General features: G+C 40.9%; 1 protein-coding gene across 1 annotated transcript; it reads right to left on the bottom strand.

The window, feature by feature from the left end:
• Positions 1-1,543: 1,543 nt before the first annotated feature.
• Positions 1,544-17,367, bottom strand: rdh10a (retinol dehydrogenase 10a). The gene is made up of 6 exons (XM_026938192.3): positions 16,385-17,367; positions 15,379-15,605; positions 6,718-6,816; positions 4,638-4,783; positions 3,854-3,985; positions 1,544-3,165 (listed from the first exon to the last, which is right to left on the bottom strand). Exons 1-6 carry the CDS (start codon positions 16,671-16,673, stop codon positions 3,042-3,044), a joined length of 1,017 nt encoding a protein of 338 aa, XP_026793993.3. The 5' UTR covers positions 16,674-17,367; the 3' UTR covers positions 1,544-3,041.
• Between the last annotated feature and the right edge of the window lie 394 nt (positions 17,368-17,761).

Consider the following 17,761-nt stretch of genomic DNA (forward strand, 5'->3'; position numbering starts at 1 on the left):
TGTGTGTTAGAGTTCTATTCAGTGTGTTACAATTCTATTCAGTGTGTTACAATTCTGTTCAGTTTGTGTTACAATTCTGTTCAGTGTGTGTTAGAATTCTAATGTGTGTGTTAGAATTCTAATGTGTGTGTTAGGATTCTAGTAAGTGTGTTAGAATTTTAATGACAGTGTGTTAGTATTCTAATGAGTGTGTTTTAGGATTCTAAAGAGTGTGTGGTAGGATTTTAATGAGTGTGCTACGATTCTGTTGTGCACTTCCACTTAGTGTGAGTTTAAGCGAAGCTGCTGATTGGTTGGCTGCTGTAATGTCCATTATGCTACACACATTGGCAGCTGGAATTCTAATTGAACAACGTTCCGATAGTGTGTTTCAGGGAATTTGTGCGCGTTCAGTCACAAGAGCATGAGTGAGGTCAGGCACTGATGTTGGATGAGGAAGCCTGGCTCGCAGTCGACGTTCCAGCTCATCTCAGTGGTGTTCAGTGGGGCTGAGGTCAGGGCTTTGTGTTGGGCTGTGACTATGTGCTTGATTTTGTGCATGTGTTAGTAATGGGTTTGGCTCACACACCTGAAGTCAATAATTAGGAGGGGTGTCCACATACTTTTGGCCTGTACAATGGCATAGTTTATCTGTACAATGGAGATACACAAAGCTGAATGGAGCTTGAATGTTAAGGATTATTATTATTATTATTATTATTATTATTATTATTATTATTATTGGCTGTGCTCATCTTAGAAAAGGCAGTGAGAAGTAGTACGAGGAATAACAGTACCATTCTCACATACAGAGACTAAACAAACTGCCCTACTGGTCTACAAACAGTAAAGAAACCTCAACAAAACAGCAAAACTAACTAGATTTTTTTAGTGTCTAGGCATCTGATGCCATCTCTGTGTTCCACCATTTAATAATTTTACCTATTTCAGTGCTGAATTCTGGAATGTTCTGTGTCCTCAGCAAGCCGTGTCTCCCTTTTTTTTTTTTCTTGGGGGGTTCGGGGGAGGATTTGGCTGCCAGTTCAGCTTTCCTGATTTTTTTCCCCTCTTCTTTTCTGTGTGTTAAGTCTTAATCTCCCCTCAGACCTTCTGTCCATTCAATTAGTCACGCGTCAGAAACCTAAAATCCTCGTTAAAGGGACTGGCATTTCTAATCTCTCTGTGTGTGCTGCTTCTTTAGTGAAACCTCTCTACTTGGTGTTCTAATTAGGCCATTTTAAGGGTCTGGACCAAACACTAGAACAAATAAAATCCGTTTTAATGAGACATCTTGTTAGTGGGTATTTTGAGGTCCTATACAGTATTATTCATGGTGGCCATGTCTATTACCCATAATGCATGGCAAGTGTACATCAGGTTTCACACAGAAATGTCTGCAACTCGGTTTAACAAATGAGTGTAAATTAGCGACACTATTTGTAACACAGAGCTGGAAGTAATATATGTTTATGTCCCTTGTTCCTCAGGGTTCAGTGTAATAAATGGTATTTTCACACCACATGGTCTTTTGAGACATTCTGAATGATTGTGAATTGACAATAAACACAATCTAAATCAGTTTATTAATTTAAGTTAGGCAGAGACACTAAACATCGGATCCGCACGGCGTGCAGCTCCTTATGAAAGTTACAAAAAGAGGCATCAAATAAACGGCATACTGTCAACAAACGGCAAACATGAAGAGGTAGCGACTTCAGGCTCGTCACTGTGAACAAACGGCACCTACTGGAATGTACATCAAATCCATCAATGATTCTTTTCGTAGACATACAGAGTATCCGAATCCCGATCATCAAATTACGAGTCACATCTGTTTGAAGTGGAAATATATGACAGAGATGCGGAATACATGTACAAACCAATGTTTTGACACATTTCATTCAGTTCAGATGAAATGATAACGTAGACACATTTCAGTCCATGTTGCTTCTTTTACATTTTCAGTGATTAAAAATATATACTGATTTTTTTTTTTACAAATAAAACATAGACACACACCTCATCCTGCCTAAAAATTTTTTAAAAGATCAACAAATCAGTAAAACGCAGCTGCGTTCTTTGTTTTTCCATAATTAAGAAGGAGCTTGCTGAATAAATGACATTTGACCTACAGTTAATTGCATGACACATTTAAGTCTCTGAAAGAATTTCCAGCAATGATCATGAAAATAAATGACATCAGTGACATTAACATTATTGATTACTGATTAGCATTGCTGGTGATAACATTAATGCCCTCACTGTTAGCATTAATTCTTGCTATAATAACATTAACACCCAGCTTTAGAAACATTTCAATGACTGGGTTGTATTTTCACAACCTCTACATTGCCATGTTACTGAAGGATGAATTTGGAAGATCAGTCTGCTGTTGTCTGAATATTTTGTGAGGAGAAAAATAAAATAACACACATATATATATACAGGAATATTTGCATCAGCAGCCACAAAGTGACGAATTACAGTCTGTGCTATTGCGATGGACGCTAAAGGGCCAATACGTTCTCAGACCTCCCCACAGGCCTCAGCTGTGTGCGTCTGAGTTTAATCCATGCGTCCAAGAGATGAAGCGTTGCTCCGGGAATTGAGGTGGTGCAGCGGTTTTGGCTAATCACAACAATAATGGCAGTGTAGAGAAATTACGTAATTACAGTGCATGTCTACAAAACACAAAGTGACAAAGGGGGTTTCTTACTGCCCGTACAGTAACATACTGTATATTTCGCAAAGACGCTAGATAATGCTGGTGACTACATGATGTAAATAATTACTGAATACCTCACGTATGATTTCAGACCTATTGACGCGGTATATAGAAGCTCGCTTTGCTTTCAAACGAACTAAACGAAAGACAAACACAAAGAGGAAATCCTCAGCGTAGTCCACAGCGCTCTTAGTTCCAGAGGAACAATATGGTAAACGTTTGCATCTGCTCAATGCAAGTGCACCAGTCTAAACTCAGTCTCTCTCTCTCTCTCTCTCTCTCTCTCTCTCTCTCTCTCAGTGGTCGTATCCTCTCGTTGTTTCATGAAGCGAGTTGTTTAGATCCCGTTTTTCGCCTCGTTGTTGTTCATGGCCTCTTTCCTCTGAGCCAGGAATGGATACATGCACTTGTCCGCACCCAGGAACCGGTACATACACACAATGGCCTCGAATGGCAAGATGCTAAAAGGAATGAGAAAGAATGTTATGATTTTGTATTTACACAACAAATGTGGTATTCATGAAAATTCAGAAAATTTTTATCCTATGAGAGCTCACAAGTTTATGTAAATTTATGTATAACATGAACCTCGATTGATCAGCTTCAAATCTTGTAAGTAGCCTGAGTTACTGCAATGACTTGAAAGAAATCAATCCAAAACAAATCCAGAAATTAAGAGAAATAAGACTAGCCATTCTATTAGGACAAAAATAATGGAACCTTACAGATGGAGGAAGAGTTAGTGCGTGTCTGGTAGCCGACACGTTGCAGTTGGCTGAGCTGCATTACTGGAAGAATTGGCGTACAGTGTTCTTGTTTTGTTTTGAGTCACTAACTGTAAATCTGTGCCATGAACACGCTTGGTACTTTATAGGTGATTGGCATTTATCATTGCACACACGTGAGTACGAAGAAATTTAATGTTACCCAAACTTTGTGTAAATCTGGCTAGAATTTGACGTTTGGTTTGGTTTTGATAAATGAGGCTCATTAACAGCAATACTAATTACCTCGCTTATAGCCTTGCTAATGATAGAATTACAACAGTCTATATGGTATAACTGATTATACAATATACACACAGCTATTTTCTGCCTTTTTGGCCAGAGGACAATGTTAGCATAAGCTTCTGTGCAGTCACATGCTCACCTCTTCATGAAGTTGACCATGTAGACGATGCGTGGCGTACAGATCATGGGCTGGTCGGTCAGGATGGCCTTCATTGCCTGCTTCACACAGAACTCGGGCTTCAGCGGGGGCAGGAATGGCTCGATCTCCTTACTAAGAGAGAGACAGGAGAGGACAGAGGAGGTGATGTGAGAGCCCCATTAAAGAAAATCTGTGCTCGTTCTGACCCATGACCTTTAGCCACTCAAACTGTTTGACAATTTATAAGTCAATAGTTAATTATTGACAAATCCTTTCACAGAATACATGCGAATGTTAATGACGTCTCGTTTCCAGCAAATGCCATAAGACTGTAAGCACTGCTGGTATTGTTATGGTAATGTTAATGTCATTACTTCACCCTCAGATTTCGAGTGTTATGCCAAGTGTTTAGCTCTGAATAGTGCTTACCACTGCAGATGGAGACAGCAGATGGAAGTTCCAACTTTTACACAAACAGCAGTACATTATTATGCCTTGCTTTTGGCTTGCATTTGATAGCTCATTGAAAATACTTGACCTATCATCTAACCAATCATGGGTGAGGCTGGGGTTCAGTTAGTTCAATGCTACAGCATCAGGTTAATAAAACAGTAGGTCACTTCCTGCTAGCAGAATCAACTCTACACTACACTGTTAACATTCAGATTTGTAGCAATTTCAAACAATATAAATTGTGTTTTGTTCTATATTAAAATAATCTCCTTCTAAATGTTTATTATTGCAATACTGTCGGCTTGCAGAGCAACGCAGTTTGGATATTTACCGTATCCTGCAGCCTCTGAACATGCCTGTGTCCACCAGATACGGACACACCAGCGTCATCTTGATGCCGTCTTTCTCTGAAGCCTTGATCTCGTGGCTGAGTGACTCATGGAAGCCGATGGCTCCGAACTTGCTCGCGCAGTAATCCTGCCATTGTGAATTAAACAAACATAAAAACCTTAAAAAAACCCAACAACAAACAAACCCAGCACTAGTGTCCTAGTCAGTATGTCAAAGCAGTAACGCCACAGGTTACTATGTAGTGTGTTGCTACACTGTTTCAGTGCAGGTTTTGGACGAGATGCTAAATGTTTAGCTAGTTAGCCAACTAGCCACCTTCTGTTTAGCTGAGCGAAGTGTTTTCAGTTTGACATGGTTGTGTGCCAAACCTCACACTATTGTACTCCACCATGCTTCCTACATTTTGCCATAAAAGGTGCACTGGTATGCAGTTTGTGTAGCTGAGCACACAGATAGCTTGCAATTTGGGACATAGCCAAGTCATCAGTAATTCCAATTTCCACTTTATTTCCATCCCCCTTTATCACATCTCTTTACACAATAATGGGCTGTGTCCCAAAAAAAAGTGTACAGCACTGAATGGGCTGTGTGTATGTGTGTGTGTGATGACACGACGAGACGTGTACAGTTTCATTAGCATTCTTCGCTGTGCACGGCCGCAGGGACGGTTTTGATGTGGTTTGCTCTTCAGAAAGCAGCTCGGCCAAACACAGATGCGTGTAGATAAACACACGGGGGATAAAGGGCCTGGAGTGTGTCCACACACACACACACACACACAGATCGACGGCAGCTCTGAGTCACTGCATTAATGCTGGGCCATAAAAAACAATAAAACACTGCCTTTGAAGTAGGAAAAAAGAAGCTGAGTGTAAAAACGCAACAAAGGAGCAGAGCTTCCCTGAAGGAGAGGAAAACCAACACCAAGCTGCAGAGCTGAGGAGCTGAACACACCAGCACACATTAACACAGCCAGGCCTTTTCATTAACACAGCGTAACCCGCTCGGCATGAATCGGCGACAGCGCAGGGAAAGTGGAGAGGAGGATCAGAGCATGAATGAATGAATGAATGAAAGGACAGCTCATGAATGTACACGACAGAATAGGAAGCTTTCATAGTGTAGACAAACAGCTTACTGTATGTCTGTGTGTGTGTGTGTGTGTGTGTGTGTGTGTGTGTGTGTGTGTGTGTGTGTGTGTGTGTCGGTTCTATACAGTGAGGCCCAAATACCCCTGAGGCAAAGACAGACAGTGAGAAAGAGGAAGAGATAGGGAGACAGAAATACAGAGAGGGACACTGAAACACAAAAAGAAAGAAAGAATATTAGAGAAACAGGAAAAAATAAGATGGAAAGATACAGGGAGAAAGCGGAAGACAGAAATACATAAAAATGGAGATTGAAAAAGAATAAAAGTGAGACAGAAAAAGCGACAGGTGGAAAGAGACAGAAAGAAGAGTGGGAGACAGAAAAACAGAAAGAAGAGAAAGATGGGCACTGAATCACAGACAAAGAAAGAATATGAAAAGAAGATCGATGCAAAGATGCAGGGAGAAAGAGGAAGAGAGCAGGAGACAGAAATACAGAAACACTGAAACAGAGAGAAAGACAATATGACCAAGAAAGAAAAAAAGAAGACTGAAAGATAGAAAATGACAGAAATAAGGAAACAGAGAGAAAGACAGAGGAACATTAAAGCAGAGATAGAAAGTGACAATATGTGAGAGACAGAAAAAAGATGAGATGAAGGACCGACACAAGGGAGTCAAAGAGAAAGTCGGAGATGAACAGACAGAAGATGTATAGACATAAATAAAATTAATCAGTATAATTCTCGCCTTGAGTGCACACAGAAAGAGAAACAGAGAGTAAGACAGAAAACGAGACAGCTGTAGTGCCGAAATGTAAACATACTTCTATATGAAGCCCTCTCGCATTATAAGTATAAAAAAAAAGTCTGATTGAAGATGAACCTACTGATCCTGTGTAAACCCCTTCATTATTATTAGCTGCTGTGTTGTATTCTGTGTGTGTGTGTGTGTGTGTGTGTGCGCACTGACCTCGACCCCTGCCGTGCTGAAGAGGCCCAGTGAGCTGGCGACCGTCACAATGTGGCCGTGATTCATCTCCAACATCCTGGGAAGGAAAGCCTTGGTGGTCTGAAAGAGGACAAGAGGGGGTGGTTGTGGGGGCAGAAAGATGAGGGGAAGGGGGGAGGAAGATGGAGGGGGGATTATTAGATGGGGTTATTCTCCTTGCATTCTTCATCTCTGCCAAAGTGCTTTGATCCCCGCGTGTTTTTCTGCCCTCCCTCTTATAATAATTCACCGAGTCTAAACAATACTCGCCCTACGGAGGGAGTGAGAGAGTGACGACCGTTAGTGACCGCTCTGCTCTCGCACGCACCCGAGAGATTCATTTACACGTATGTGGAAAACAACCTCGACACGTATTAGCGGGGTTTAACTTGGAAATGAAACATGAGTGAAAGAAACATTCTGGTTTGTCCAGCGTTTCCTCTTTCCACACACAAAAACACACACACACAAACACACACACAAACACACACCAATCCCATTTGCAGGATAACGTTTCAGCCAAGAGAGCAACTCTCATTCACCGCCCTCTCACAGCATAGCTCAGTCTCCCTCTCTCTCTCTCACACACACACGCAGGCAAACATCCAAGCTATGTCTTTAGAAGGACATTCCCCTTTATGAACACTTAAAGTGACAGTTCCGTCAAAATGGAAATTACCAAGATGTGCTCTTTACACCATATGCACACTGCTGTGTGAAACGTCTGTAGTTCTGCACTAGTGCTACTAGTCTAAAGTAGCGCTAACTGACGTAGTAACATAAGTATGTTTTAGTGTTGACTGCGTGCCAATCAGTCACATGCTTTCCATAAATTTTTTTTTTTGAGGTTTCTGACACAGTATCTATGTGACCCTGTTATCTATAAAAACAGACAAAAGGATGTCTCTGGTGTAAACTAAATTGAAAAAGTGCCATTATTTATTTATTTTTCAGTCTCCTTATGCTATTTCCTTAAAATAATTTGGATTTACACTATAACTTTGGCAAAGATTTATTGTATTTTTATACCTTGTATACCTACACCTAAAAATTTTAAACATTGTTGTTCATACTTTGTGTACTCTGTGCATGATTTGCATGTGTGTAGCTGTGTAGTGAAGTGAAAGGTCACTCCGCGTCACTATATGCGAGGGCGTCACTATCAAGTTTTCCTCCATGGAAAAATGCCAGAAATTTCAAATCAGTGAAATGAATGGTATTTCAGTGTAACGCTGCAAGATCCGATTTACAAAATCAATAAAATTTGCTAATAAAAATAGTTGGTAATGAATTCCATTATCAATTAGTTGGTGTGTATTTATGAAGCATGGTGTGGGATGCACTACATCACTTCACACAACTTCACGCAAAGCTATCTGAATCAACTAGCTTGTAAGTAGTTCAATCATTTTTTTTCTATTGACAAATGTTTCTATGTTAACATTGTTTAATTTTCTTAACGTACATTACGTAATATATTTCTGTCAAGTCAACAAGTCGCCATCCTGCATTCGGTTCACACTGAAAGTGCTGGGAGTCAATCCCAAAATGAGTCCCTTCCCTGATTCGAGGAATTGGAAACCTCAAAGCTTTGAAGTCAATTCTAGACACTGAAAAAGTTTCACCTCATGCAAAAACTAGCAATCAAAATTCATTTAGTTTCAGTTAGTGTGACAGGTGGTGGATATCGGCCTTTACTTTGAATTTGACCTGGAATTGAACAAATAAGGTAAGACCTTCTCGCAGTGACTGACACCATTAGTCCACTGGTCACACTGACATATATTTGCAAACAAGTGTGCAGAGCTAGTACAAAAATGTACAGAACACTGTGACTCTGTTAGCTTGTGTGTTTGATTTGAAAAGTGGTCAACATTTTGTGATAAAGGTCAGTAATATTGCATTATAGTTTGTGACCTGAAATTGAATTAAGCCTAGTTAGGAGGTCTGTAGCAGTATTAGTTGATTGAAATATCTTTAAATAAATATTTTTTGGCATTCAGTATATTTTTAAAATAACCCAAATCACTTTCCGGTTTTAAGGAATTCATAGTTAACATGAACTTCCACAGTAATAAAAAACACTTCGTTTTCATTGCAACTAAATTATCACATACACAATGATTTGAAAATAAATCGCAATCAAATCTCACAGAGCTCAAAATCTTTCAAGAGGTACACACTCAGTTAGTGGGAATAGCCAAGGCGAGCCTGCACAGCGCTGACAGAAAGCATTAAAAATCAGTTTACGGTGTGTTGGCTGGAGCCGTGCAGTCAGTGGATTTATGGAGGCAGAGAGCAGTGGAGTGAAGAAGAGCAGAGCAAGCGCTTCAGTGATGTCAGTGTTTATAAACGTGTTTGGGATGGTACGAGCTCACACAGCCTTTAAAAACATCAATCTCACAACTTACTGGAATTTCTTTAGTTTAACTAACACACACACACACACACACACACACACACACACTTTCCCTCCCTCAGATATCTATTAGTCATCTATCAGCTGCTCTCTATATATAAAGGTAAGAATAAGTTTGCTGTAGAAAAAACAGGCTGTGTGCAACATTTGTGAGAGACAAAGAGAAGTCTAATAAAGCCAAATTAAGCAATTCCCGGGATAGGCTACGGATCCACTGAAACCCTGACCAAGATAAAACTGTTACAGGAGACGAATGAATGAATAACTAGAAGTGCAGTGATCCTGGTTCCTGGTGCATCTTTGCTAACAGTGTTGTGTGTGCAGAACATCAAAAACACAGGTGCTTGTTCTGTCCTTAGATATTAAAACTGTGCTGAAAAGCATATTGTAAAAAGAAATGTTGGGTGTGTAATGAGGAAAGAAATGTAAAACTGTAAAAATCTCTCAGGAGTTTAACAGTTTGAAAGTGTTTGACTGGGGTGATGGGGTGGTGTGTTACCAGCATGGATCAGTTTCCTATAACAGCACATCCTGAAGTGGTTTATTCCTCTTATACCACAGCAAGGAACCAACAATTTAAATATTTTTATTTACTGATATATGACACTTCATGCTTTTTAACAGTTTATAGTTACATTAAATGTGGAACATCTACTAGACAAGTAAGTTCGTTATCACTTACATTAAATTACTTATAAACAGTTGTTTCCTCACCAGCCTCTATTTTTTTCTTTCACTAAGTTCATAAGACAAAAAAAAACGCACAACTTGACGTTACAAAAAAAGTACAACTTGAAAACTCCTCTGACACCCGAAACCCAAAAATAAAACCCTCATCACCTTCATAATTACACATTACTCTTTGTTAAATGACAATATGTTTTTTAATCTGTTTATTATTAGTCTAATTATGTGGAGAGTCTGGAATACAAGTCCCTGTGTATGAGCTGCTACTATAGAAACGATAACAGTGCTGTGGGGTAAAAAAAATCCACAGCGAGCCCAGACTAATTATCTACAAAATGAAGTAATAAGTACTGGTAACCACAACAGGCAACCCTGACAGTCACACTCAAATGAACTTCACTGTGAGCATTTTAAGCCATACTGCACACACACACAAACACACACACAGGTGCGGGAGCTGAACAGCGCTGAGCGCGACTCTTCTGCCTGGCCGGATCTTTTTTCAGTGAGAGCGCCGCTTGGAGAATTTGGCTCCTGTCGCTTGGCATCTCGTCAAACTAATCTCGAACAATAAGCGATTGTGATGGAAGTGGGTCAGACAGCAGCTCGCCATTACAGCCCAGCTTAACACAGCACCCAATTTCCCATGATGCTTTTCTCTGGGTAAATTCATCCTAAAAATTCTTCATGGTATACAACACTGACTCTCTGTTACACTCTGGTTGCATTATCCACAATTCATGGCTCATACAAGTAACTTCACCTGCACAAATGTACGTGTTTGTGAAGCAATAATGTAACGCTCTACATACTACTGTATGAAACACTATCCCAAAATTCTACAGCACCATGAGACAGTCCATATAGTTGTTTGGGACACGGCCAATAGCACGGCTAAGGTGCTATTTTGATGTACTATGTAGTAGGTTAGTATGCGGTTTGGGACACGGCCAATAGCACAGCTAAGGTGCTATTTTGATGTACTATGTAGTAGGTTAGTATGCGGTTTGGGACACGGCCAATAGCACAGCTAAGGTGCTATTTTGATGTACTATGTAGTAGGTTAGTATGCGGTTTGGGGCACAGCATAGCCTTTCACATCCGTTGTTTTTGTTCTGGTTTTCTTCTGCACAAATTGGACATTCACGTAAAACCAGATGGATGGAAAACACACACACAATTCTTTTCTTACCACTTTTCTTTCTGGTGTGTGTGTGTGTGTGCGTGTGTGTGTATGCTGGCTGTGATTCTCCTGTGCAGCTGCGTTTAGAGTCTGTGAAGAGTGTGGGGGCCTCCTCAGGGCGCTCACATAATGACATCACTTCCTTTTGGCTCTTGCTCCATTCCCATAAGGTAGTAAAGACGAGCTCCATCTGGAAACGGGTTTGTCTCGCCTTTGCTGTTTCAAACACGGCGGCTGTGAGCTGCAGAGCCAGGCGGCTCGTTATTCAGACTGAGGATGATACGAACTGAAACCCAAAACTAGGAATGAGCAGATCTGACACTTTGTATTGGTATCAGGTCAATATCAGGCTGAAACGCTACATCGGTCTCAGATTGCTTTTAATCTCCATATTGGAAACTTGATGATGATCTCTGATGATATCATTCTATACACATCGCTGTAAGGTCGCCATGTTGCTTCTCCCTCTCTGCATAGCTGTTTATGGAAATACTGTACATAAGATATAAGAATCACTGGTGTTGCTTTGTACTTTATTGCCCAATGTTATAACAGCATCATTTTACAAGGTTCAAATTTTCCAGTTCTTTGTTAAGTTTTGTTAATCATTCTCAGTTCTCCGATCCAAAGTAGTGCAACACATTTCTCATTAATTATTCCTGTTAGCTGTTTTTAATTAAATAATTAATGTGTCTAAATTGATAACCACCACTGCCAGTGCCTCGATTCAAGGATTTCCTTCAGTACCACACTGATCCAACCACAGTGTAGTAAGGAGCGCTGCTGACTGCTGCCAGACTCCTGACTGCTATCAGACTCCTGAGTGCTATCAGACTCCTGAGTGCTATCAGACTGCTGACTGCTATCAGACTGTACAAGGCATTTTAGGACTCCGGACTTAAAACAAGTGAAATATAATACAATGAATTACAATGAATCTTCAGTTACTGTGCATTTGGTTCCTGTATTTACTGATCTGTACACCTGATGTATTTATTTACACACTGTACCTCTATACCTAATCAACTACTCTCTGTCACCGTCTAATATTCATATTCTTTAGTGCACGGTGTTTTGTGGAACTGCTGTAACAAAGCAATTTATCTTACAGGATCAATCAAATCAAGTATCTATTTATCAAGAGACTCGATTTTATTAAATCCAACGTTCTCTGCTTAAATGTAGAAATCCTAAATAATGTCAGGCATCTGTAATTACTCCAAGAGCCAGTAGTAATTTTTAAGCAAATGCAGTGCTCACATGGTTACTTAAAAATGGCAAGTTCCATTAAAGCACAAAAAACCCAAATCTAACAAACTATAAAAAAAACCTATACACTTGTAGTGACTAAATACCACTACAAGCATGTGTGTGTGTGTGTGTGTGTGTGTGTGTGTGTGTCAGAGAGAAAGCACTTCTGGTTTTGTGGTATTAACGAACCACATCCTCTACTGTGGCCTGTTCACGTCTCCATTCATCACACAAAGCTTTCATCTCACAACCACAACATAAAGTGCTTAAGAAAACACAAGCAGAACCTTAATGAGGGTCCAAACTACACACACGCAGCACTTAGAATCTGAAAATGTTTTTAGCCCCCATCAACTGACCAACAAAAAAATAAGCTCAGTCAGTGAATCTTTGAAATTCTGAACAAAAGTGTGAATGAAAGTGACTGCTATACAGTCATATTACTATTGTGGTCATTAAAAAAATGAGATATCACATTCGTTTTGTGAGGAGACAATGACTCAGATTAACCAGAAATGACAAATTACTGTTCCATAGTTCATATCATTTGACCAGATTTTGGCCTAAACTCAAAATGTCTGCAATAAACGTTTTTGTTCCTAATTTGTGTCTGCAGTGTAGTGCCCTTCTTCCTCTCTGTGATTTCTTCATTTTAATTCCTTTCAAATAATTTCATCTGTCATTTTCCTTCATTGCAAAATATCCTCTCAGGGTCTGTGCTCCCAAGAAAAATGACAATGGACACCTCATTTAGTGCGTAAAAGGCCTATCGAAAAAGGCTTAGTAAAATAATAACAATATTAAAATGTAGCATTTCAGTACTTAAGAAAATATGAGCAAACTTTCTAATCCATGCTCAAATACTGAATTTGAAATCTAAAAGGATTGACCCGCTATTTAAGCATTTTACAGTTCGTTAGCATTAACTGTATTGAAGCGGCTCTACATAGGAACTCTTCCTATTGCCATCACAGACATCCATAATCACGTTGCCAAGCAAAATAAAAGGTGTTTAATGGGAGAGATTAGTGCAAAAATTGTACTGCTATCAGTAAACGACACAGATCTACTGCATTTCTTTGAGTTACTCGCTGTAAACTAGAAGTAAAAAACAGTATGTGATTTGAGACAGCTCATTAAATAAAACAGGAAGCACAACCACAGCAGTCATTGTAACAAGCAATCAACATCACTCAATTAATTCAGATCACTTGGCAGAGGTGTAAAGACTTGTGTGTGTGTCTGCCACTCTGTGAACCTTCACACTCCTCTCCACTGGCCCATCAATAGCTCTGTCAGGCCGATAAACAAACAGATCCTCCCTGTGAACGTGTGAGCGCAGCCCAGCATGGTGCTGCACAAACTGCCCCCTCCACAGGGCGCTGCGGGGGAGAAAGCACACTCGTTTACTGACACCAGTTCAATTAGGGAGGGAAAAAAAAGCCACCTCCAAATGGCCCCATCAGTGGGCTTTTAATTAACAAAGCGGGGAAAGTTCCTGTGAGACGGCCAGCCTTTTGTGTCTCTACAGAGTGGGAATGGAGTTCCCTCGGAGCTGCACTGCGCTCACTCTCCACTGATTACTGAACTTCATCCTCACAGGCATGTGGTGATAAAAAAACATTAAAATCAACACAATCACCTAACACGCTATGCAATCTGGGAGTTTTTATTAGGTTTGGGATTTGGCCAGTCACACAGTGCACTATTTTGACATACCGTTTGCAGTTTGGGACGTAGCCAATCACACAGTACTATGAATAACCAATCACACAGATGTCACACGTACTGTTTAATATGGTACTATGCCAATTACATAAATGGCGCACTGTTTTATGTCATCATTTATTCCAAATGCTGTTTCCATTCTGGCCTTAATCCACACCACAACGTTTACACCTAAAGTCATGGGCCATGTCCCAAACAGAACAATACCGTAATAGATAAATAGTGCACCACCTAATATCCACAACAAAGAGAGACCTGGGCGGCCTCCTCCCGAACAGGACACAGAGGACGTCTGAGACAAAAAAAAAAAATGCACAAATAAACACCCATCACACACCCTGTACATCCAGCCTTGTTATAAATATGCTTTTGGCTCCAAACAAAGGGCTTAATGCTATTTGATTAATGCAACGTAATGGAACTATCTCTTCTACATAGTGCTTGTGCAGGAAGGCAGCAAAAGAGCGAAACGATTACGTTATCAGATGTGGGCGTTTTAAAACTAAACACTATTGTGTAGGATTTTTACATGAGCACCAGAACCTTGCTGGTGGAAAAAGGCTACGTGACATAATCTTGATAGTATTAATCATATGTGTAGAACCAAAAACTCCTGACCTAAAACAGTTAAGGTGCATCTCACTGCAAAATAAACCTACTCTTACTCTTTTAAGCTGCAGATAAGCAGGTGTGGATGTTGATAAGAAAGACAGAGAAAAAAAGCATAAGTGTATTCATGCACACATAGGGCCGCGTGATGATGAATAATACGAGTGTCATGAATACTTTGCTTAATATTATTATCTCAACACTGAGGAAGCCGTACGTGCATATGTATAACTCACTTTTATACATCATGGCTCATGAGACACGTTAAAGTTGCTTAATAGGAGCAAACGGTGATGGAGAGAGGCTATGTGCGCCAAGAAATGCTCAGTTGTCTGTCGACATTTTGTTCTCTCTGTGATGTGGCCGCGAGAGGGATCGTCTTTGCTCTTTTGCAAATGGACAAAGGGTATTAGGTTCAGCCGTTTGGTCTGTGTGCAACAAAAGGCAAACATGCTTTCAAGAGGTAAGCACAAATACCACAAATAAAAGGAACGAGATGTGACTCACAACGGGTCAGAGACTACGTAATAAACAGTAACACTGAAACCGCAGCTCTATTTCCAACCAAATGTAAAGCCGAAGTGTTAAAAGAAGTGGGACTGGTTATGTGTTTCCATCATCTACCCCTTTGAAGAGGAGTAACTCTCTGCATCACACTTTTCTCTAAACACACACGATCATGAACTACGGCCCCCTGGTTCGAGACGTATTTTTAATACGATGTGGTTTGGGATGAAACCGATCACGCAGATGCAGTATGACTCACCCAGAAGTGTGCGTGGCAGTTGACCACCATGGTCCTCTCGATGAGCTCGTCTGGACACTCCAGCAGGTGCTGCCCAGAGACCACGCCCGCATTGTTGATCAGCAGGTCCACATCGCCCACCTCGCGTCTCACACGCTCCGCCGTTGTGTACACGCTCTCGCGCTTCCCCACGTCACACACATATGTGTAGACCTGCGGCTTGAACGGCTGCACCTCCTCCACACCGCCTGCTCGACACACACACACACACACACACACACACACACACCAGTCAACAAATTATACATTAGTTACTTTCTCTCAAACAGGCACGCTTGAAGATTACATTTTCGCATGGTTTATAATATTAATGCAATGTTGTGTCAGTGATGGTGATCTTCCTGAATGACGATATCTGAAGGCATCCACAATGACGTTAAGGTGTGTGTTGAATATCACAGAGTAGTAGAGTTGTTACCGTGTGATGGATTCACAGTAAGTCACGGTGTATGATCGGTCCATGTCAAGTCTCAGTGCACTGAAAGCCCCACCATCATGGTGCTGCTGACCAAAACTAAATGAAATATCTATCTGTTTTTGGCTCAGCAGTGCTGCACACTGCAACGCTTCTTCATCGCATTCAGCTTAGGATAATGTGATAAATACTGACAATGTAATGAGATTTTTTAGAGAAAGCGTTCCTAAGATATATAAACAATTAGAGGACTTCACCCCTGGTTTAAATAGTTAATTGATACCGTGATACCACCGTGACACCGTGATATTTTAAGACAAGCTTATCATACCGTGAAAACTTTAAACTGTTACAGCCCTACAGTGTATTACTGATCTGATTACATGAACATCTCTAAACAGGAAGCATTTAGTGATCCTACAACTGCAACAGTCTCATCCTCTCATCCAAGTGTTAATGTGCATCAGGTTACAAGCTAGTTACAGAACATAATTATAGCACGCACACGCACATGCACACACCCTGTGGGTTTTTTTCTTTTTTTTTGTTTACCCTCTCTGTCCGCGTGCGTCTCCTGTTCCCGGTAGATCTGTCTCACGAGCTCTGCGGTCTCCTCGTTGCTCTGGCTGTTGATGTCCCACAGCACGAGCACAGCGCGGCGGCGCGCGAACTCCAGCGCGAACAGGCGGCCCAGCTGACCGCCCGCGCCCGTGATCACGCACACCTGGCCCGCCACGCTCTTCTCGCGGGGCCGCGCGACCCAGCGGAGCGCCGCGAGCGCGATCGCCCACATGACCTTCATCAGCACGAGCAAGAACTCCAGCACCAAGCCGAGCATCATCACTGTACACTCAGACCCTCAGCACACAACACACTACTGCACGGGGTTTATACACACAGTAAATATAAAACCTGCTCTAAATGACAAAACGTTTCAAGTCTAGCATAAATAAACCGAATTTAACGACTATATAAAACACTCAAAATATACAAATGATCCTAAACAGCTCTTTCTTTCATTAAAAAAATTAATATAACTAAATCTATAGCTGTCAGTGGAACCTAATTAAAATAATAATTCGGTATTAAATTCTAACATAAATTAACCAGAAAACAAATTAAAGTAAATATTAATATATTTCTTGGTTTGTTTTTTTAAAAAAAACAAACGAATTAGCACCAATAGCTAATGAGACGGATCTGTTAGTTCGGTTTAAACATTCCGGTCTCTGAGAACTTCAGACTAACTGACGAGAAAACTAGCTTTAACCCCAGAACAATAAAAAATAAAATAAAACCTTTTCTTTTCAGAAACAGATAAAAGCCGAGTCAAATCGTTTTAAATCGAATAAACTCCTGAACCTGCGGAGTCTCGCGCTGAGCGGTCCGGTGTGTTAGGTGCGATAGCTGCCTGTCTCGCGGCGGTGTGCGCGTGCGTGTGCGCGTGTTTGTATGTGTGTGAGTGTGAGTGTGCGCGCGCGCGTGAGCCACGGAGCGCCAGTTCCAGCTGCTGTTCGCTACATCATGCGCGCGAGCCCCATTTAAACCCGCCCAGAGCTGCGGCGAGGACCCCCTGCGGGCTGGCCGCGTCAGTGCCTGACTGGAAAGATTCAGCGCGCACATAAATCTGAGACGTAATGATCTCGTAACACTGTGATTTGTGACGGCTTATCTTATTCATCTCGCACATCAAGGTTTGGTTTATCCGCTTCGAAAGCATATTAAACTCCTCTGGTCCAATACAAGGCTGATTGGGGTCAGGGTCTGTCAAAAATACTTCATAAACACAAGACTTTAATTATATTTATCACGTAGAATTGCACTCCAAACAGAGTGATCTTAAGGACATTTATTTACAAAGCAACCAAAGATAAAACTAAGAAGAACTAACATATAAATGCATTTAATATCATGTTTTAAAATGTGTGA

The sequence above is a fragment of the Pangasianodon hypophthalmus genome, chromosome 22 (genome assembly GCF_027358585.1).
Source record: "Pangasianodon hypophthalmus isolate fPanHyp1 chromosome 22, fPanHyp1.pri, whole genome shotgun sequence".
In the NCBI taxonomy this organism is placed as follows: domain Eukaryota; kingdom Metazoa; phylum Chordata; class Actinopteri; order Siluriformes; family Pangasiidae; genus Pangasianodon; species Pangasianodon hypophthalmus.

What these genes read in the sequence shown, in the direction of transcription:
- rdh10a (XM_026938192.3), bottom strand. Translation starts at nt 16,673, where the DNA reads ATGATGCTCGGCTTGGTGCTGGAGTTCTTGCTCGTGCTGATGAAGGTC. An exon ending in GACGCACGCGGACAGAGAGG is followed by an intron (nt 15,606 to 16,384) that starts GTAAACAAAAAA and finishes TGTGTCGAGCAG; the next exon opens with GCGGTGTGGAGGAGGTGCAG. An exon ending in ATGGTCAACTTCATGAAGAG is followed by an intron (nt 3,166 to 3,853) that starts GTGAGCATGTGA and finishes CATTCCTTTTAG; the next exon opens with CATCTTGCCATTCGAGGCCA.